Source organism: Phyllobates terribilis, unplaced genomic scaffold (genome assembly GCF_046119375.1).
Source record: "Phyllobates terribilis strain yellow unplaced genomic scaffold, ASM4611937v1 Scaffold_1__5_contigs__length_1240528914, whole genome shotgun sequence".
Lineage (NCBI taxonomy): Eukaryota > Metazoa > Chordata > Amphibia > Anura > Dendrobatidae > Phyllobates > Phyllobates terribilis.
The window spans coordinates 201,886,863-201,908,508 of record NW_027362761.1 but is presented as its reverse complement, the minus strand read 5'-3'; the positions used below and the strand labels follow the sequence as shown (position 1 = coordinate 201,908,508).

The 21,646-nt window shown below is 50.6% G+C and overlaps 1 protein-coding gene across 1 annotated transcript in view; it reads left to right on the top strand.

The window, feature by feature from the left end:
- Positions 1 to 21,646, top strand: part of FRMD3 (FERM domain containing 3) — a 268,446-nt gene that overhangs the window by 174,282 nt on the left and 72,518 nt on the right. Inside the window, exon 5 of the mRNA XM_073670912.1 lies at positions 13,233 to 13,330. Within this exon, the coding sequence (XP_073527013.1) occupies positions 13,233 to 13,330 (98 nt within the window). The remainder of the gene's footprint in view (positions 1 to 13,232; positions 13,331 to 21,646) is intronic.

Below are 21,646 nucleotides of genomic sequence, written 5' to 3'. Positions count from 1 at the left end.
TCGAACTAGCCCAACTGGACTCTGGAGCAGCCGGGAATCTTATTTCACAGTCCCTGGTAGAGAAATACCGCATCCCCACCAAACCTCTGGCTGTACCCTTGTCTGTGGCTGCCGTGGATGGGGGTCTCTTACCACGCCCCATCCAACTCATCACCGAATCCATTACTCTGCAGGTGGGAATGCTGCATTCTGAGAGTATCTCCTTTCATGTTCTGCCTGGACTCTCTCACGCCCTCTTGCTAGGTCTGCCTTGGCTCCAGAAACATGCACCCGTGCTTGACTGGCAAACCGGAGAAGTCCTTCGCTGGGGACAAGACTGTCATAAGACCTGCCTGGTTCCCGTCCATCCCGTCCGTCCCTCTCCTACCCCAGCTAATCTACCTGGACTTCCAATTCCTTATTGGTCTTATGCTGATGTCTTTAATAAAAAGGAGGCAGAGACATTACCCCCTCATAGACCATACGACTGTCCCATCGACCTGTTACCCGGTACTACTCCTCCCCGTGGGCGTATTTATCCTTTATCCGCTGCTGAGACCCGGTCGATGTCCGAATATATTGAGGAGAATCTGGCCAGGGGATTCATCCGGAAATCTACCTCCCCGGCGGGAGCAGGCTTCTTTTTCGTCAAAAAGAAGGACGGCTCTCTCCGTCCCTGTATAGACTATAGAGGCCTAAACCAGATCACGGTGAAGAATAAGTATCCCCTTCCGCTCATTCCAGAATTATTTGATCGTCTGAGGGGGGCTAGAATCTTCACCAAACTAGACCTCCGTGGGGCGTACAACCTGGTTCGTATCCGTCAAGGGGATGAATGGAAGACGGCATTCAACACCCGGGACGGCCACTATGAATACCTGGTAATGCCCTTTGGTCTCTGTAACGCTCCTGCCGTCTTTCAAGAGTTGGTCAATGACATCTTCCGGGACCTTCTCTACTCCTGCGTAGTGGTGTACCTGGACGACATCTTGGTCTTCTCTCCGGATCTCCAGACTCACCGGAGGGACGTTCGTCAGGTCCTGCTCAGGCTCAGGCAGAATCACCTCTTCGCTAAATACGAGAAGTGCCTCTTTGAGCAGACCTCGCTTCCGTTTTTGGGCTACATTATTTCTCAGACCGGCCTACGAATGGATCCAGAGAAACTGTCTGCCATCGAGAAATGGCCTCGACCGGAGGGGCTGAAGGCCATTCAGCGGTTCCTGGGCTTCGCCAACTACTACCGCCTCTTCATACCACACTTCTCTTCCCGGACTGCCCCAATTTCCGCGCTCACCCGTAAGGGTACTAATCCCAAAGAGTGGCCGCCCGAAGCAGAAGAAGCCTTTCTTTCCTTAAAACAGGCCTTCTCTTCCGCCCCGGTGCTGCATCGCCCGGACGGCAACAAGCAGTTCTTCCTGGAAGTGGACGCCTCCTCCTCTGGAGCTGGAGCGGTACTTACTCAAAAATCTTCTTCCGGGAGGATGGTAACTTGCGGCTTCTTCTCTAAACTCTTCTCCTCCTCAGAGCGCAATTATTCTATAGGAGATCGAGAGTTATTGGCCATCAAACTGGCATTGGAGGAGTGGCGTTACCTGCTTGAGGGGGCTCTTCACCCGGTAATAATTTACACTGACCACAAGAACTTGGCTTACCTTCAGCATGCCCAGAGACTTAACCCGCGCCAAGCCCGGTGGTCCTTGTTTTTTGCTCGTTTTGATTTTGTCCTTCATTTTCGCCCGGCTGACAAAAACGTCAAGGCGGACGCCTTGTCTCGATCCTTTCTGGTATCTGATCTCGAGGAAGATCCGAAACACATCATCGATCCCGCCAGAGTAATGCAGGTGGCTCCCGTGAGTCTAAATCGTCTCCCTCCCGGAAAGACGTTCGTATCAGTACCTGATCGGGAGAAGATCCTTCACTGGGGTCACTCGTCTAAACTGGCTGGCCACGCTGGTCAGAAGAAGACCCTCCAGCTTATTTCCCGGCACTACTGGTGGCCTACCCTGCACAAGGATGTAATAGACTTTGTTTCTGCCTGTGTGTCCTGCGCCCGCAACAAGGTTCCGAGACATCTGCCAGCCGGTCGCCTCCTTCCGCTCCCAGTACCTGCTGCCCCCTGGCAGCATATTGCAATGGACTTCATAACTGACCTCCCACTCTCTGCCGGTTGTACGGTCATTTGGGTGGTCGCTGACCGCTTCTCCAAGATGGCTCATTTCGTTCCCCTGCCAGGCCTCCCGTCTGCACCCGAGCTAGCTAGAGACTTTATTCGTCACATCTTCCGTCTTCATGGCCTGCCCCTCCACATCGTGTCGGATCGTGGGGTACAGTTCACCTCACGCTTCTGGAGAGCCACTTGTAAACTACTAGACGTCACCCTGGACTTCTCTTCCGCTTACCACCCACAGTCCAATGGTCAAGTGGAGCGGATCAATCAGAACCTGACCAGTTACCTCCGGCACTTCGTTAATGCCCACCATTCTGACTGGGTGGATCTCCTACCATGGGCCGAGTTCTCTTACAATAATCACGAGAGCGAATCCTCCTCCAAATCCCCGTTTTTTGTAGTCTTTGGTCAGCATCCTCGGATTCCTTTTCCTGTCTCCACCTCGGTGGACAACCCGGCTGCGGAATCTCTCGTTAGCAAATTTTCCTCCATTTGGGAGAGTACCCGATCCGCACTCCTTCAGTCTTCCGAGCGTATGAAAAGACACGCTGACAAAAAACGTCTGGACCCTCCTCAATTCCGTCCTGGGGATAAAGTCTGGCTCTCGTCCAAATATGTCCGGCTCAAGATCCCTTCCTATAAGTTAGGGCCTCGGTTCATCGGCCCACTGGAGGTCATCAGTCAGATCAACCCGGTGGCCTATAAATTGAAACTCCCGGCCAACTTACGGATCCCTAACTCCTTCCATGTATCTCTCCTCAAACCTGTGGTACTTAACTCTTTTTCCAAGTCTACAGGTACGCCTCCTGCTCCGGTTTCTGCTGAGGACGAGTTTGAGGTAGAGAACATTCTTGCCACCAAAAGGGTAAGAGGAAAGACCTTTTTTCTGGTAGATTGGAAGAGGTTTGGTCCTGAGGAGAGAACGTGGGAGCCCCGGGAGAACATCCATGCCCCTCTCATCCTAGCTAAATTTCTGTCTGGCCTAAAAAAGGGGGGGCCTAAAGGGGGGGGTACTGTAGCGCTGGCGTCCCTGCCCTCTGCTAGGCAGGGACGCTGCTCCCCTCACCGCTCTGCTCCGTGCCCGGCGTCCTCTCCCCGCTCTGCTGTCAGCGCGCGCTCCTTCCCGGCGTCCTCCTCCCGCTCTGCTCTCAGCGCGCGCTCCTTCCCGGCCCCTGTGCTTAGGGCGCGCGCGCGCTCCCCTCCTCTTAAAGGGGCCGCGCGCGCCGTCCTAAGGAGTCCCCGGCCAATGGCCGGAGGACTTCATCATATATAAGGCACCTCCTCCAAAATGGAGGTGCCCGAGCAATGTTGTTTGCACCTGTGTCTCACCTTTGCTTCAGCCCTCAGGTCCCGCTGCCAGTTACCTGCCAGTTTCCTGCCAGTTACCTGCCTGATTCCTGCCTGAATACTTGTTACCTGTCTGCCAGTCTGAGGTCCGACGGTCTGCCTTACTACTCCTGTCAGTCTGTCTAAAGGACCAGCCTGCCCGCTCACCTGGGAGCGCACATCAGCTACCTGCCTGCTTTCCTGAGGTCCGACGGTCTGCCTTACAACTCCGGTCAGTCTGTCTATGGACCAGCTTGCCCGCTCACCTGGGAGCGCTTCTCCGTTACCTGCCTGCTTGCCAGCCCGGAGGCTCCGTTGTCACGTGCTGTGACCACCAGCTATTCCAGACTCTTGCCCGCTCCCCTGGGAGCGCTTCTCCGTTACCTGCCTGCTTGCCTACCTGGAGGCTCCGCCGTCACGTGCTGTGACCACCAGCTATTCCAGACTCTTGCCCGCTCACCTGGGAGCGCTTCTCCGTTACCTGCCTGCTTGCCTGCCCGGAGGCTCCGTTGTCACGTGCTGTGACCATCAGCTACTTCAGACTCTTGTCCGCTCACCTGGGAGCGCTTCTCCGTTACCTGCCTGCTTGCCAGCCCGGAGGTTCCGCCGTCACGTGCCGTGACCACCTGCTATTCCAGAGACTCTCGCTTGCTCACCTGGGAGCACACATCTACCATCTGCCTGCTAGCCTACCCGGAGGCTCTGCCATCACAGGTCGTACCTACCCTTTACCCAGAGACTGCCCTGATCACTTGCCGTATCTCCCTGTCCGTTCATCCAGAGACTGCCACCCGCTCCCTTACAAGGGCCGCCCCCTTGTATAGTAGCTCAGAGGTTCCGCCTCCCAGACCCGTTACAGACCGGAACATCAGCAGTGAGTAAATACCCTAAACTGCACAACCCGACTCTGTCTTCCTTTAACATCTATGCTGCACCACCACAACCCCCATCCTCTGCACCTGACCCCCTGAGGCTATACCCCACCCGTTGGGGGTTATACCATCAAAAGCTGCACCTACACCATCAGCCTCAGCGGACCCTGCTGCAGCGGCGGCCATAGTGACCGCAATACAACGGGTGGCGTAGTCGACAATAAAGAACTTAATAACATCTGTAGGACTGCCACATACAACTGAGTTTGACACCCTGGGCACGGACCGGGTCACAGCCACTCGGAAGACTACAACTCCCATCTGATCCGGCTCCGGATATTCCCCCTAAAGAATATGGCCCAGGGGGCGCGTCAACTTTGGCGTAGTCGGCAGGATTACGTGCCCGCAACACCCGGGTACTGCGTGCCTGAAGAAAAGAACGAGTTTACCTCAAAAAGAAGTCTCCTGCCGGTTCCGGAGGGTCCCCGCCATCGGACTCCATCACAGGTCGATTCCCGCCGGTTATCCGCCATTAACAGCTTTTTCCCGCCATCTGCAGAGTTTCCCGCCACTGGGAAGCGATTCCCGCCATTTCCAAAGGTTTCCCGCCTTGTCAGAGCGGACGCCATTATGGGCGTGCCAGAGGGTGGCGAGAGGCCACCTCCCATCGTGGGCCAGGACCGAAAATGGCGCCAAAAGTGGAAACCGCCCCCACCAACAGAGACTGTGATGCTAGAGGTGTCTGTCAGCGTGAAAGAACTGCCCCTGGAGCTGACAATCACCAAGTGGCCCCGGGACCGCCCTCGAAGTGGGAGGACTGAGAAGGAGAGAACAAAGATGGGTGTCGCCTGGAGCAGTCTAGAGCGAGCGCACCCGGAGGCAAGAAGCCTGGAGAAGAATATCGGAGGAGCTTACCCGGAGATGGCGAGAAAGCAGAGCAGCACCGGCCCGTTGGCCAGGAGCCTGCTAGAAACAGAAGAGGGAGAGCAGAGCAGCACCGGCCCGCTGGCCAGGAGCCTGCTGGAGACAACAGGAGGAGAGCAGAGCAGCACCGACCCGTTGGTCAGGAGCCTGCTGGAAACAACGACCCCACTAGGCCTAGTGGAGGTCCTAGCACAGCTCCCCCGAGATCGGGAGTGTGCACAGACTGCGCTGGAGGGCCTCGCACGGAGGATGGCCCGGGTGCAGCGAGAGACGTTGGCGGAGTGGAGCCGAGAGATGGCCCAGCAGACCGAGACCTGTCAGCGGAGCACGCCACCCAAGACGAGGAGACAGACCGCCTCTGAGGATGGCGCGGGAGGACTCAAGGCCGGAGACGGCGCCGAGAAGGGAGCCGAACGAGTGGAGGCAGGTAAAGGGGACGTCTATACCCCAAACCGGGAAACCGCGTACCTGCCCCAGCTCCCCGTCGCAGAGCCCGAAGTCTATCCTGCCGTGCCCGTCGCTGCAACGTCACCGCCGCAGACTAGGCCTCAAACGGGAGCCGCGACCCCTGTGACGTCACACGCCTCGACCCCGAGCGTGACCAAGCAGGAAGTACCACCAGCCTGGTCGCAAGGCCTAGTACCCCCGGGCGCCGCAATACCAACAGCGCCCCCTACCTCCGCGGAGCCCCCGGCCTGGTCGCAGGGCCAAGTAGCCCAGGGCGCCGCCGTCCTTACGGTGCCCTTTACCTTCCAGATACCCCAGGCCTGGCCGCAAGGCCCGGGCAACCCGGGCGCTACCACCACCGCGCCCATAAAACCAAGAGTGCCGCATCTGGGAGAGGACCTGTACGCCCAGCATACGTGCCCGGATGGGCAGCCATTTATATGGCCACCGGAGTTCCACCATCCCCGACTCCGGAGAGAGAGACCCCTGGATGAACCCCTGATCCCGGCTCCAAAGCCCGTAAAGAGGATCTCGCCCCCGCTAGCAGAAGCGCAGTTCGAGTGGGACCCCACCGGAGAAGATCTCATGGGGTTCACTCAAGAGACTCGGGCAGCTGCAGCGGAGCGTGCTGAGTGCTGCCGCCAACAGCTCGAGGACTTTGAGAGGGAGCGGAGAGAGAGGCGGGTCCGGGAACAGCAAGCTCAAATAAGGAGCGCGGAGCAGAAGAGCCGGGCCAGGAGAGACCCCCGTGCAGCGCATAGTCCCCGCACCACCGGGACTGTGATAAAGTTTAACATGCAGCATGGGTGGGGCTTCATCCGAGACCACCGCACCCTAGGCGACGTCTTCGTGACCAGGAGAGACGTTGAGTCCCACCTACCGGAGGGACACAGAGGTCGTGACCTTTACATCGGGGACGAGGTCACCTTCACCCGGCACAAGTGTGCCAAAGGACCCTACGCCCTCCATGTGCATCGCCTGACGGAGGAAGAGCTGCGGTGTGAGGAGGAAGAACAAGAGGACCCGGACGGGTCTGAAACTAGAGCCAAAGGTAACAATAAAGAAAGAGCAGGAGGACGCCGTCGTTAAGTACAGCGAAGCAGGAGCTGTATATAGTTGCCCGTCGGGGCACCATAAACTGAAACTGAAACTGTTACTGTTGCTAAATATAGTCCCCGTTGGGACCAGCAAGTGTGAACTGTTACCCGTTTAATCCCTAAATCCCACTGACCGAGGACTGAGAGCGGTCATTCCTCCCACTGACCGAGGACTGAGAGCGGTCATTCCTCCCCAATACCTGGCCGAGGACTGAGAGCGGCCACTTCCCCTGTATATAGTTGCGCGTCCTAAAGCGCCCCCTACCGGTTTTATAGGAAAACCAGTTTTCCAGAGAGACTGTCGCACTTTACCCGGTCACACGTTGCACAGTGACCGGAGGAGGAGCCAGAGGCGACGAGAATGTTTTTTTTTTTATTTTATTTTATGAAAAGTTTTATATGATGTTTTATTATGTTTATGTTTATGAAAAAAAATGTATGTTTGGTGTTGTTTTTATCTTACAGCCCGAGGACGTGCTGTGATTTACCAGGGGGGAATGTAGCACCCTGAGGATTCGGCTGCTACAGGGGTATTGCACCTCAACCCAGAGGTGTGATATTCCACTCCCGGGTAAGGATGGAGTGTGGATCTGAGCTCGGTAGGCTGCATGCACTACATACATCCCATTTCCGAGGAACAGGCCGACGGTACTCCCACTTAGAAATGTGCAGGTACAACCGAGTCTGTTCCTGGCTGGAGTGGGAGGGGGGTGGTACATCCCAAGTAGTGTAGGGGCAGATAGGGGGAGCAGCCTGGGTAAAGATAGGAGCTCATTGGGTGCTGGTCACCTGAGCTCACACATAGAGGGTGTATATAAGGTGGGCACCATCAGAGAACAGGGTCAGTCTGTCAGAGTCAGGAAGAGGAGCAGAGCAGATCCAAAGAGAGAGAGTGGAGCAGAGAAGAAAGACCCAGAGAGGGGACAAAGAGAGGACTCTGAGAACCCAAATTCAAGCTACGGGTGAAGAGTCGGCATCAGGGTACCGGAACCCAAGCTGGTGGGGGCAAAAACACACCCCAGCCAGAGACCGGAGGCCGTGGGCAGCGTCTGCCACGGCCACCCACCACATCCACCACGAAGGCATACCACGTGGAGGGTCAGGGAACCCAAGGCCAAGGGTCTCCCAACAGAAGGCCCGAGGGAGCTGGACCTGGGTGGATCAATAGTGGGGACGGCCAGAGAAAGGACTGAAGGAGAGCTCAGGGTCACGCTCCGGACTCGCTTGGGGGTTGGCTGGATCCAGGACCTGGTGGACGCAGCACGGCTCGGGAGGTCACTTGAAGCTGGAGTGACCGGAACATCAGCAGTGAGTAAATACCCTAAACTGCACAACCCGACTCTGTCTTCCTTTAACATCTATGCTGCACCACCACAACCCCCATCCTCTGCACCTGACCCCCTGAGGCTATACCCCACCCGTTGGGGGTTATACCATCAAAAGCTGCACCTACACCATCAGCCTCAGCGGACCCTGCTGCAGCGGCGGCCATAGTGACCGCAATACAACGGGTGGCGTAGTCGACAATAAAGAACTTAATAACATCTGTAGGACTGCCACATACAACTGAGTTTGACACCCTGGGCACGGACCGGGTCACAGCCACTCGGAAGACTACAACTCCCATCTGATCCGGCTCCGGATATTCCCCCTAAAGAATATGGCCCAGGGGGCGTGTCACATACCTGCCGTGTTTGCTTACATCCACCAGTCTGTGCCAGCCTAACCTGCCTGTTCCTGAGTCCCAGTGTGTACTGGGTCCTATCCCGCCTGTGTTCCTACCTGCTAGTGCCTCCCTGTCTGCACTCTAGCTGCGCTTGCCTTTACCCGCCTGCCTGCATACCAGTCGTGCCTGCCTATACCCTCCAGTCTGTGCGCCAGCCTAACCAGCCTGTTCCAGTAATCCCTGTGTGGGTCAACCCCCGTGTCCGGAGTTTGACCTGGAGTAGCACCTGGTCCCTCTGCCCGGTTTCTCCCTGGTGCACTGGCGTCGTATGCCGTCGTGCCATCTTGGTCGGATCGGCCAGATACTTAGTCACGCCCCTCCAGGCACTCTCCGGTTCATGGTCCAGTGGAACCACAACACCCGCACACGCCAGTCAGTCCGGGCGTGTGCATAACAATGCTGCCCTCAGTTTGGTCCTTTTTACACAAACCAATGCCTGATATGCTGGTTGACGGTATAGACCCTGGTAACAAAAATTCCGTAGATTTTCCTTTGTGTATACCTTTGCAGAAAATCAATTGTGTCTTACAGTTGCCAGCATAATGCATGAGATTTTAAGAAACCTCGTGCAAACGCTGCATAAAATATCCACTGTTCAAATTAGAAAGGGCTGCGGGTTAAATATCAATTTATGCTGCGGATGTCAGTCCAGATTTCACATTTTGCAATGGGGGTCTAACGTTTCTTCTTGTGGAGAGCGACAAGCCAAGCCTGGCATGTCAGTGTGAGGAGAGTTCTAGCCCTCTTCCTCTCTGAAGAGACAATTTGCATATTTAATTTCCCAGAGGAGCATGCATGGCTTATAAGTCTTCTCACACTGACCTGCAAGGCATGGCTTGTCACTCTTCACAAGTAGAAATGTTACCCCTTAGACCTCAGTCCAAAGCCTCTCACCCAGCCAAATCAGATCTCATACTTTGCACTGATGAGGGACAACACCCCTAAACACCAGAGATTCTGGTTTAGCTTTTATCCTAAGTCATATTGCAAGGCTTGTTAAAGAGTTGATAATGACTTTTAGGATTGCTGCTTCCAATAGGTGGCACTAGAGTTCTATCCACGACAGATTTTCTTTGCCGCCTTGCATGTGAAATACTGTATGTTTTACAGTTTTTCCTACTTTTAGCCCTAACTAAGGCTTAGGGTTTGATGTCTGGCTAGGTTTAGGGATAAGGTTAGAATATAGGGTTAAGCATATGTTTATGTGGAGTTTTATGGCCAGGTTTAGGAATAGGGGAGAAAAGGACTAGAGTAAAAAAAAAAAAAAGTTACATAAAAACAAATTTAACTTCATTTTGACATTTTTTTGGTCTGATTTCAGTAACTAAAAGGTCAAAGTGCAAACAATATTCCTATCAATATTTTCCGCATTTAAGAGTACATATTCTTTGGGAATATGGGGTTCAATACTGGACCGGTGAAAAAGATTCGGGTTCATGAGTTAGGGGGTTCAAAATTCTTGGCACTGCTAATGAGGAATATGACAATGAGTTTTGTTAATTGGCAGCCCCATTAAATTAGGGACAATGTTGTTTTGTTTGTTTTTAACAACCTAGATAACCCCTGAAGTAGAAAATGCTACCATGTTGCTCAAATTTATACGATATAAGAAAAGGCTTTCGTTCATTAGTGAATGTGAGTGAGTTACTTGTCCAAATGTAGTGTAGAAGTGACAGCCGAACAATGGTATGTTATGAGAAGTAGCAACTAATCACATTTACAGCTCACACTGGATTACAATTGTGCACCCGCCTGTCATATGGAATGTCATGTTGGCAGCAGAAGCCTTTTAGGATAACTGACAAGTTACCCACTCCCTCATGACTGCTATGTTTTATAGCTGAAGTCACATATCATGAATGCAGTCATCTTATTTGGGCCACAAACCAAAACACTACTAGGACTTAAACATCAATTTCAAGAAAATGTTTATAAGCTTCATATACAGTACACGTCCGTGTTTTGTGGCATGAATTGGACATCTTTGTATGAGCATAGCTTTCTCAGGTTTAGAAACAGATCCTCATTAGTACATATGAGAGTCATCCCTTTAGGCTAGGTTCACATGTCTCATATTTGGTGTTGATTTTACCTGTGGATTTCTAAACTTACTCATGCATTTTTATGTGTGGAAACTCAAAAAAATGTTCTCCTCCCTGATCTCACTGCTGGCATCTACAGTAAATACAAATCCGTGAGGGGAGTAGAGCAGAAATGTGTGTCATTACAAACAACTTTTCATCTGCAGCTCTCATCTCACGGCACTATCAGCTCTGCTCAACTTCCTTTTCCCCCACACTGCCAATGCCATGGGATGAGATGAGAGATGCAGTTGTACAAATGTTTGTATTGATACAAAGCTCTGCTCTATTCTCTTCTTGTTGGTGTGGATGTTTCTGTAGCAGTTTAAATTTTTCCACTGTGCAGCTGTAGCAAATGGCTACAGACTGACCTTAGTGAAGATGGCAGACCTTAGTGAATAGTCAGACTGCCACCGTACACATTAAATTGTCACCAACATGTACAGTTATGGCATATTATCTACCTGGAGTATCCCTGATCAGGAACCCAATAATTACATGCTGCATAGTAATGACATTTGGAATTTAAACAGCAACTGTACTTACAAAGTAATTTTTCAGAATAAGTTGTTAAGTGTGCATACGTGAGGAATAACACTATTTCTGGCCACTTTGTCACTTGTATCTTGCATTTTCACCAGTTTCAGTTTTCTCCCCTACAGCTTCTGTCTCTTAATTTGTAGTTGAATCTGAGCTAGTGGAAGGAGACTATCTGCCATTATGCCTCCTATACACACCACGGCCCACATAGAGGAATTCCTGCTATTCATTCCCTAGTTAGCACACAGAGAAAAACAACAGCAGCAGAGTGGAGGATATTACAGCACTGAGCTGTGTATATATGAATCCTGCTGCGGGGTGAGGAAAAAGACTTGTTAGAAAGCTCAACATGATCTTTCTATGTCTGCTTCTGCCTGTTTCCTCACTCTGCGCCTCACTTTTCCTTCCCCCTCCCCTCTCCATCGAGTCTAAGGTATGTAACATGACACTTCATTGGGCTGGCAGTCCCCCTCGACTTGAGAAAAACAGATTTTACCTGTTTTCTCAGAGCGAATGGAAAGCTCAGAAGGTAGAAGGGAGCCGCTCCTTTATTTCTCTTCCCTCCCTCCCCCCGCCCCCCGGTTTTAAAGGGAATCTGTCACCACTTTGGAGTTATCAGACCTCTACTATGGCCATACAGGGTATAGAAAAGTAACCCTATACATACCTGTATGGCCCATAGTAGAGGTCTGAATGCAGAGAAAAGCGCTTTAATCAATTCTATTCTGCAATCCCCGCCTATGTGCTTATTATTCCCCCAAATCCCCACCTATAATCTTAATTATCACACCCTGTGACATGCACTGTGCTCCCTGACTTCTCGGGCATGCGCAAAGCGATGTTCGCATAAAGCGCGCTTCGCTTCCTCCCGGCCCTATCTCTCCGTGCTCGGCGCAGCGCACAGGCAGACGGGGCCGGGATGAAGCAAAGCGCGCTCTATGTGAACGGCGCTTTGCGCATGCCCGGGAAGTCAGGGAGCACAGTGCACGTGCTCCCTGACTTCCCTTCTTTCCCTCCCTTATTTTTCCTTCTAAATTCCGTTTCCCTCTTCCATAGTTTTACATTTCTTGCGATCTAGAGTCTATTTTAGCCTCTTTGTTAATCTTATACTTGTTATACTTTATTTATAACTTCAAAGTTATATTCTTAAATTTATGTATTCATATATATATTACATATTGTCATTTTATGAAGATTGGGATTCATGTTTTCCCTCCCCTTTGTTGTTAAAAACCGTTAATAAAGATTAGTTAAACAGAAGGTAGGAGGGAGGAGAAGGAGTGACTCCTATATAAGGAAGGTAGCAGATTTCTCTGATAAGATACATTACAAGGTTTTTTATATATTTTCCTGTGCTATTGATTCATGCAAAATCTGTTGAAAGTACAGTTCTTATTGAAACTTCTTTCAATAGGCAAATGAGACCTCCATGCAGTTGTTAGGTCTATGCGCAGGTAGTACCCATGGACAATATGATTTTGTTTGTTTTATATCCCTCTCTATTCAAGCCATAAAACATAGCTTTCATTAATTTTTCATTTTAAAAACGCAAAAGGGTATAAAAACTTTTGTCCCTAATGTGTCTCATGTATTGCGAGTTATACACACTGGTATATATTCGTTAGATGACACCGCGGGGTGCCATCATCTGTTTGGCAGAATAGGACAATTTTAAATATTATAGCACAAGTCTCCCCAACATGTTTCACCGCATGTGCGCCGTCATCAGGGGATGAGACACTGGCACCCCGGGGTGTCATCTAACGAATGTATACCAGTGTGTATAACTCGCAATACATGAGCCCCATAGAAACCCCTCTCTATTCAAGCCAAATGTTTTATGGCTTGAATAGAGAGGGGTTTGTATGGGGCTCTCCCCACTTTGTTAATACTAATTCATTATATCCCTCCCAGGCCATTATTATCCTTGTTTGGTTTGGTTTGATATGTTTCATATTCCTAAATAAATGTAATCCCAATTTGATCACTTATGCATACATATGGTATATTACACTTGGAAAAAAGATAAATTCATGGAAAATATTACAAGTTGGTTTGTTTTGTTTCTTGCAGGTATCTTTTGTATCTTCAGATAAAGCGGGACATTTTTCATGGGCGTCTGTTGTGTTCATTTGCTGATGCTTCCTTTCTTGGTGCTTGCATTGTACAAGGTAAGATTGAAAGTCCATGTGGAGTCTGACCTTAATGTATAAATGTGTATTGAAACCCCCACTGACATTGCACTGTAGTTTACAGCAGACTTTCCATGTGGAGTCTACACAGAAAACCTGCAGAAATTTCACACATTGTGAACAAGACCTAATACTAAGTTCGCTCAGTGGTAATCTTCCACCCACATGCATATTTGAGAATGCCAATAATGGTTATGGCATGCCCATGATTCTCTGAAAACAGATAATTGGGAGATAAGGATTAGGCACATTGGATTTCAACACCAGATTATTTCATTGACCAGGGGAGTCAGCCGCCAACAGAGGTAACTGTCAGTGTCAGTGACTTACTCCACTTTCCTCAATGAAAACATGCATGCTTAACTGAACTCAGCGCTTATGTATATGGGGGAATCAGGAGAGATAGCTGTTCTGAAAAAGTGTTTGCCTGACGGATTTCTAAGGTGAAATGCACCATTAGGCCTCGCTCACATCTGCTTAAAAAAAAAAATCGCTCCGATGTTGATCCTGAAAAGTGGAACGAATGTCATGTGAGTGTGCGTTTTTTTTTCTCAGCATCCGTATGCAATGCGATTTTAACATCATCTTTTACATACTGTAATACTCCATGTAACTTAAAACTAGTTTACAAAACTAATAAAGCAATCTTATATACAGATATAGATAGATAGAATAGCTAGATATCCTGTAGATATACAGTGCTGGCCAAAAGTATTGGCACCCTTGCAATTCTGTCAGATAATACTCAGTTTCTTCCTGAAAATGATTGCAATCACAAATTCTTTGGTATTATTATCTTCATTTAATTTGCTTGCAAGGAAAAAACACAAAAGAGAATGAAGCAAAAATCAAATCATTGATCATTTCACACAAAACTCCAAAAAAGGGCCGGACAAAAGTATTGGCACCCTCAGCCTAATACTTGGTTGCACAACCTTTAGCCAAAATAACTGCTAACAACCGCTTCCGGTAACCATCAATGAGTTTCTTACAATGCTCTGCTGGAATTGTAGACCATTCTTCTTTGGCAAACTGCTCCAGGTCCCTGATATTTGAAGTGTGCCTTCTCCAAACTGCCATTTTGAGATCTCTCCACAGGTGTTCTATGGGATTCAGGTCTGGACTCATTGCTGGCCACCTTAGAAGTCTCCAGTGCTTTCTCTTAAACCATTTTATAGTGCTTTTGGAAGAGTGTTTTGGGTCAATGTCCTGCTGGAAGACCCATGACCTCTGAGGGAGACCCAACTTTCTCACACTGGGCCCTACATTATGCTGCAAAATTTGTTGGTAGTCTTCAGACTTCATAATGCCATGCACACGGTCAAGCAGTCCAGTGCCAGAGGCAGCAAAGCAACCCCAAAACATCAGGGAACCTCCGCCATGTTTGACTGTAGGGACCATGTTCTTTTCTTTGAATGCCTCTTTTTTTTTCCTGTACACTCTATGTTGATGCTTTTTCCCAAAAAGCTCTACTTTTGTCTCATCTGACCAGAGAACATTCTTCCAAAACGTTTTAGGCTTTCTCAGGTAAGTTTTGGCAAACTCCAGCCTGGCTTTTTTATGTCTCGGGGTAAGAAGTGGGGTCTTCCTGGGTATCCTACCATACAGTCCCTTTTCATTCAGACGCCGACGGATAGTACGGGTTGAAACTGTTGTACCCTCGGACTGCAGGGCAGCTTGAACTTGTTTGGATGTTAGTCGAGGTTCTTCATCCACCATCCGCACAATCTTGCGTTGAAATCTCTCGTCAATTTTTCTTTTCCGTCCACATCTAGGGAGGTTAGCCACAGTGCCATGGGCTTTAAACTTCTTGATGACACTGCGCACGGAAGACACAGGAACATTCAGGTCTTTGGAGATGGACTTGTAGCCTTGAGATTGCTCATGCTTCCTCACAATTTGGTTTCTCAAGTCCTCAGACAGTTCTCTGGTCTTCTTTTTTTTCTCCATGCTCAATGTGGTACACACAAGGACACAGGACAGCGGTTGAGTCAACTTTAATCCATGTTAAGTGGCTGCAAGTGTGATTTAGTTATTGCCAACACCTGTTAGGTGCCACAGGTAAGTTACAGGTGCTGTTAATTACACGAATTAGAGAAGCATCACATGATTTTTCAAGGGGTGCCAATACTTTTGTCCACCCCCTTTTTTAGGTTTGGTGTGGAATTATATCCAATTTGGCTTTAGGACAATTCTTTTTGTGTTTTTTTCATTGAAGACCAATTAAATGAAGAGAATAATACCAAAAAATTTGTGATTGCAATCATTTTCAGGAAGAAACTGAGTATTATCTGACAGAATTGCAGGGGTGCCAATACTTTTGGCCAGCACTGTATAATGTCACAAGCCTACATATAATAAAATTCCACCCTTTCATGTGGCACTAAAGGGTGTTTAGCTTTATTTAACCTACTAAATAAACAATAAAAAAATGACGTAGGGTCCCCCCTAATTTTTATAACCAGCAAAGTTAAAGCAGACAGCTGAGGGATTATATTATTAGGCTGGGAAAATCCCTGGTTATTGGGTCCTTCCAGCCTAAAAATACAAGCCCTCAGCCACCACAGAATTGGTGCATCACATTAGATGCGTCAGTTCTGGCGCTCAACTCTTCCCGATTGACCTGTGTGTTGTCAATCGGGGTAAAAGTAGTTGGGTTTGATGACAGCTATGATTTGTCAAAAATCACAACTGCCATCAAGCCCTGCGGTTAGTAATGGAGAGGTACCTATCAGACACTCCCATTACTAACCCAGTAATAAAAATTAAAAACACATGCACAGAAAAAAAATACCTTATTTGCATAAAGGCTTCCCCACACTATGCCTCGATTACCAATTTATTGAAAAAAAAAAAAAATTCCATGCAGGTTTGCTGTAATCTACCAAATCCGACGTAGTTCCAAAATGAATACCTGAAAAACATAAAAAGACAGAAATAAAAAGAAGAGACAGTCCCCTCGTTCACCAGTTTATTAGAAAAAATGTTCCCACAAAGCCCTGATGTAGTCCACGTTCCCTGCTATTCACAGGCGCTGGGTAGTGACGACAACGCTCATCAGAGCCATCGGGTCTCGCTGAGCGCTGCATGAGCTAGGGACTGTAATGAGCGTTGAGGGCATGGAGGGCCCTGCAAACCCACTTCACCACCACCACCGCAACTATCCGGTAAAGTAACGTTTGGACCATAAGACGCACCCCCCATTTTCCTCCCAAATTTGGGGGGAAAAAGTGCGTCTTATGATCCGAAAAATACGGTATCTACTGTATCTATCTATTTATTCTATTCCTCTATTCTGACGGTTCTGGCTGTGCATTTACTGTACTTGGCTGATGAAATTTCAGGTTTCCTTTGAGATGGGTGCGTAAAAATTGGGCGACATACGCATGGTCCTTGTGCCGTCCGATTTTTTTTCTCTAACCCACAGACTTGCATTGGCGAGTCCCATCCGATATATGCAGTCAATTCCAGCATGCTGGCGATTTTTTTTAGTCCGATTACAGCTGAGGAAAAACTCGCAGATGAACACTGACTCATTTAATAACATTGAATCTAGTGCAATGCGATGTTTTCTCGCATTGCTCTCACCGATTTTATACACAAATGGGAGCGAGGCCTTAGGCTTCTTCACCAGTGGTGTTCTTATACCGTGTTTTTCTAATAATAAGACAAGGTCTTTGTAACATACCTGGCGGCGTCCTTGCATGGTGGTCCATCTCCCACTGTGCAAGAGAGCGCACTTGATCTCCTGTCCAGAGTGTCTCTCTGGCTTCCCTCCATGCTGTCTGTTTGTGTCTGTCTCTGCTGCTTAAGGGCGGCGCCCGATCACTTCCTGCTTTTTGTACCTGCTGTGGGTCACACCCCTTGTGCGTCCTCAGCCTATTGCTGTCTTACACTTGGTATATAGCTCAGCAGCTCCCTTCTATCCCTGCCTGAGCATAGTGTTTTCCTTCAGTGTGTGTTTGCACTCTGAAGGTGCCAGGTCCCGTCTTTGTTTCCTTGTCTGCCTTTCCTGGAGGCTGTATTTCCAGGCCTGTCTGAACTTAGTCCTGTATGTCTCCTGCTTTGCGGTATCAGCTCCCGTGTCTGAACTGTGTCCTGTATGTCTCCTGATTTGCGGTATTAGTTCCCGTGTCTGAACTGAGTCCTGTATGTCTCCTGCTTTGCGGTATTAGTTCCCGTGTCTGAACTGAGTCCTTTCTGTGTATCTTGTCTGTCCTGTCTGTACACGCTCCTTGCCTGTTCGTCCCGCCTCTCTGGGGGCAGTATTCCCAGACCCGCTCCTGTATCCCGCTGCAGTGTCGGTCTCCTCCGTACACTCAGTTCCAGTCTGAACTCTCTCCTATCCTTTACCTGTTTTTCCTCTATGTCCGTTCCCTTCCTTTTTCTGCAGAGTCTGAACTCGTACCTAACTCCTGCCTGTTGTCTCTGTACTCCCGTTTGTGAGTTTGTGGTCCACTCGCTACTTCACTGCAAGTACCCTGTGGGTGTCTGGCTCTGTCTTTCCCTTCCTGTCTGTTCCGTGTGAACAGAGTCCTGTCCTGCCCTGTTTCTGCCCGCTGCTCCGGCAGTCCTGTCCTGCCCTGCTTCTGCCCGCTGCTCCGGCAGTCCAGTCCTGCCCTGCTTCTGCCCGCTGCTCCGGCAGTCCTGTCCTGCCCTGCTTCTGCCCGCTGCTCCGGCAGTCCTGTCCTGCCCTGCCTGTACCCTTCTGCCTGTATTGTTCCTGAGTCCCGGTGTGTACTGGGTCCTATCCCGCCTGTGTTCCTACCTGCTAGTGCCTCCCTGTCTGCACTCTTGCTGTGCTTGCCTATACCCCCCTGCCTGCTTACCCGCCTGCCTGCATACCAGTCGTGCCTGCCTATACCCACCAGTCAGTGTGCCAGCCTACCAGTCTGTTCCTGTATTCCCCTGTGTGGGTCAACAGCCGTGTCCGGGGTCTGTCCTGGAGTAGCACCTGGTCCCTCTGCTCGGTTCCTCCTTGGTGCACTGGCGTCGTATGCCGTCGTGCGACCCTGGTCGGATCGGGTGAATACTTAGTCACGCCCCTCCAGGCATTCACTCTCCGGCACGGTCCAGTGGAATCACTACCAATCACACGCACACGCCGCTTAGCCCGGGCGTGTGCATAACAGCATGCTCAGGCCATGGTTCCCGTTGAGCCCCACGGCCTTCGCCCTCTGAGAAGTTTTCCAGCGAATATATGCATTAAAATAAATAAATAAATTTTTTTTCCCTTAGCTGAGTTCCAGGCGAATTACGCACCGTCCAGATGGATCTATCAGCTCTCGTTCCTGCGGATCCGCCACGTTACTATGGGGATCCAAGACAGTGTCGTGCATTTGTGGAGCAATGCATGCTACACTTTAAGGCCTACCCTCTTTATTTTCCTTCCGATTGGGCTAAAGTGGCCTTTATGATGTCTTACCTGGCGGGTGATGCCTTGGAATGGATCAACCCCCTATATGAAACACAGGATCCGATCCTCCGGGACCTAATGGCCTTCCTGGTGGCCTTTCTAATGGTCTTCGATGATCCTAACCCGGAGGCTCCTGCTGAAGCTTCACTTCCCAATATCCCGGAGCAGCCCCAATGGGTAATGTGTGTGGGTAGCGCAATAGTCCTCCAGCCCAATGAGACTACTGCCCACCCAGAATCCTCTCAGGGTGACTACGCTTTCCGGAATACTTCTCTCAACCTCAAGAGGCAGTCCAGACGTGCTAGACTTAGAGGCAAGCCGTCACGCCAGGGCCTGTCCTCCCTGAGACCTCCTGACCCCAACCTTGAAGTCCCTACTGAAGCTTCATCTCCCTGTATCCCGGAGAAACCCCAATGGGTAGTGTGCGTGGGTAGTGCACCAGTTCTCCTGCCCGAAGAGACTTCTGCCCATCCAGACTCCACACTGGAGAACTTCCTGCACCCGGCATCAGATGCTTCTCTCTCTTTAACCGGTGTGCATGTCCAAGGATGCTCCAAAGCTGTGGTTACCTCTGAGTCTGTGCACCTCTACTACCTGGCGGAGGATCCCCTGTTGCCTCCTGAATCCTCCGGGATACCACTCGATGACAAATGGAGAGAGACTTCTCTACACCCGGTACTCAATACTTTGTCCGCTTCGTCCTGTGAGCCTGACAATGGGTACCCCAAAGTGGTAGTTACCTCCGAGTCTCTACACCCCTCCGACCAGGCGGAGGATCTCCAGTTGTCTCCTGAACCCTTCGGGGTGCTACCTGGTAGCGAAAGGACAGAGACTCTCCTATACTCTGTACCTGATACCTCGCTCGCTTCGTCCAGTGAGTCCAACCTAGTGTACTCCGAAGCAGAGGTTACTCCTGAGTCTCTACACCCCTCCGACCAGGCGGAGGACCTCCAGTTGTGTTCAGAATCCTTCGGGGTGCCACCTGGTGGTGAATGGACAGAGACTTTCCTATATCCTGTACCTGATACCTCGCTCGCTTCGTCCAGTGAGTCCAACCTAGTGTACTCCGAGGCAGAGGTTACTCCCGAGTCTCTACACCCCTCCGACCAGGCGGAGGACCTCCAGTTGTGTTCAGAACCCTTCGGGGTGCCACCTGGTGGTGAATGGACAGAGACTTTCCTATACTCGGTACCCGATACCTCGCCTGCTTCCTCCAGTGAGTCCGACCTAGTGTACTCTGAAGCAGTTGTTTTCTCTGAGCCTCTGCACTCTTCTGACCCGGCGGAGGACCTCCAGTTGTTTCCTGAATCCTCCGGGGTACCACCAGATAACAAAGAGACAGTGACTTTTCCTCATTATGTACCTGATAACCCGTCTATTTTTTCCTGTGAGCTTGACAAGATGTACCTCGAAGCAGAGATTACCCTCAAGTCTCTGTCCCCCTCCAACCCAGAGAACGACTGGTCCTCGAATTCCCTGCGGAAGATTCTGGCAGGCCTGAAGAAGAGGGGGCGTAAGGGGGGAGGTACTGTAACATACCTGGCGGCGTCCTTGCATGGTGGTCCATCTCCCACTGTGCAAGAGAGCGCACTTGATCTCCTGTCCAGAGTGTCTCTCTGGCTTCCCTCCATGCTGTCTGTTTGTGTCTGTCTCTGCTGCTTAAGGGCGGCGCCCGATCACTTCCTGCTTTTTGTACCTGCTGTGGGTCACACCCCTTGTGCGTCCTCAGCCTATTGCTGTCTTACACTTGGTATATAGCTCAGCAGCTCCCTTCTATCCCTGCCTGAGCATAGTGTTTTCCTTCAGTGTGTGTTTGCACTCTGAAGGTGCCAGGTCCCGTCTTTGTTTCCTTGTCTGCCTTTCCTGGAGGCTGTATTTCCAGGCCTGTCTGAACTTAGTCCTGTATGTCTCCTGCTTTGCGGTATCAGCTCCCGTGTCTGAACTGTGTCCTGTATGTCTCCTGATTTGCGGTATTAGTTCCCGTGTCTGAACTGAGTCCTGTATGTCTCCTGCTTTGCGGTATTAGTTCCCGTGTCTGAACTGAGTCCTTTCTGTGTATCTTGTCTGTCCTGTCTGTACACGCTCCTTGCCTGTTCGTCCCGCCTCTCTGGGGGCAGTATTCCCAGACCCGCTCCTGTATCCCGCTGCAGTGTCGGTCTCCTCCGTACACTCAGTTCCAGTCTGAACTCTCTCCTATCCTTTACCTGTTTTTCCTCTATGTCCGTTCCCTTCCTTTTTCTGCAGAGTCTGAACTCGTACCTAACTCCTGCCTGTTGTCTCTGTACTCCCGTTTGTGAGTTTGTGGTCCACTCGCTACTTCACTGCAAGTACCCTGTGGGTGTCTGGCTCTGTCTTTCCCTTCCTGTCTGTTCCGTGTGAACAGAGTCCTGTCCTGCCCTGTTTCTGCCCGCTGCTCCGGCAGTCCTGTCCTGCCCTGCTTCTGCCCGCTGCTCCGGCAGTCCTGTCCTGCCCTGCTTCTGCCCGCTGCTCCGGCAGTCCTGTCCTGCCCTGCTTCTGCCCGCTGCTCCGGCAGTCCTGTCCTGCCCTGCCTGTACCCTTCTGCCTGTATTGTTCCTGAGTCCCGGTGTGTACTGGGTCCTATCCCGCCTGTGTTCCTACCTGCTAGTGCCTCCCTGTCTGCACTCTTGCTGTGCTTGCCTATACCCCCCTGCCTGCTTACCCGCCTGCCTGCATACCAGTCGTGCCTGCCTATACCCACCAGTCAGTGTGCCAGCCTACCAGTCTGTTCCTGTATTCCCCTGTGTGGGTCAACAGCCGTGTCCGGGGTCTGTCCTGGAGTAGCACCTGGTCCCTCTGCTCGGTTCCTCCTTGGTGCACTGGCGTCGTATGCCGTCGTGCGACCCTGGTCGGATCGGGTG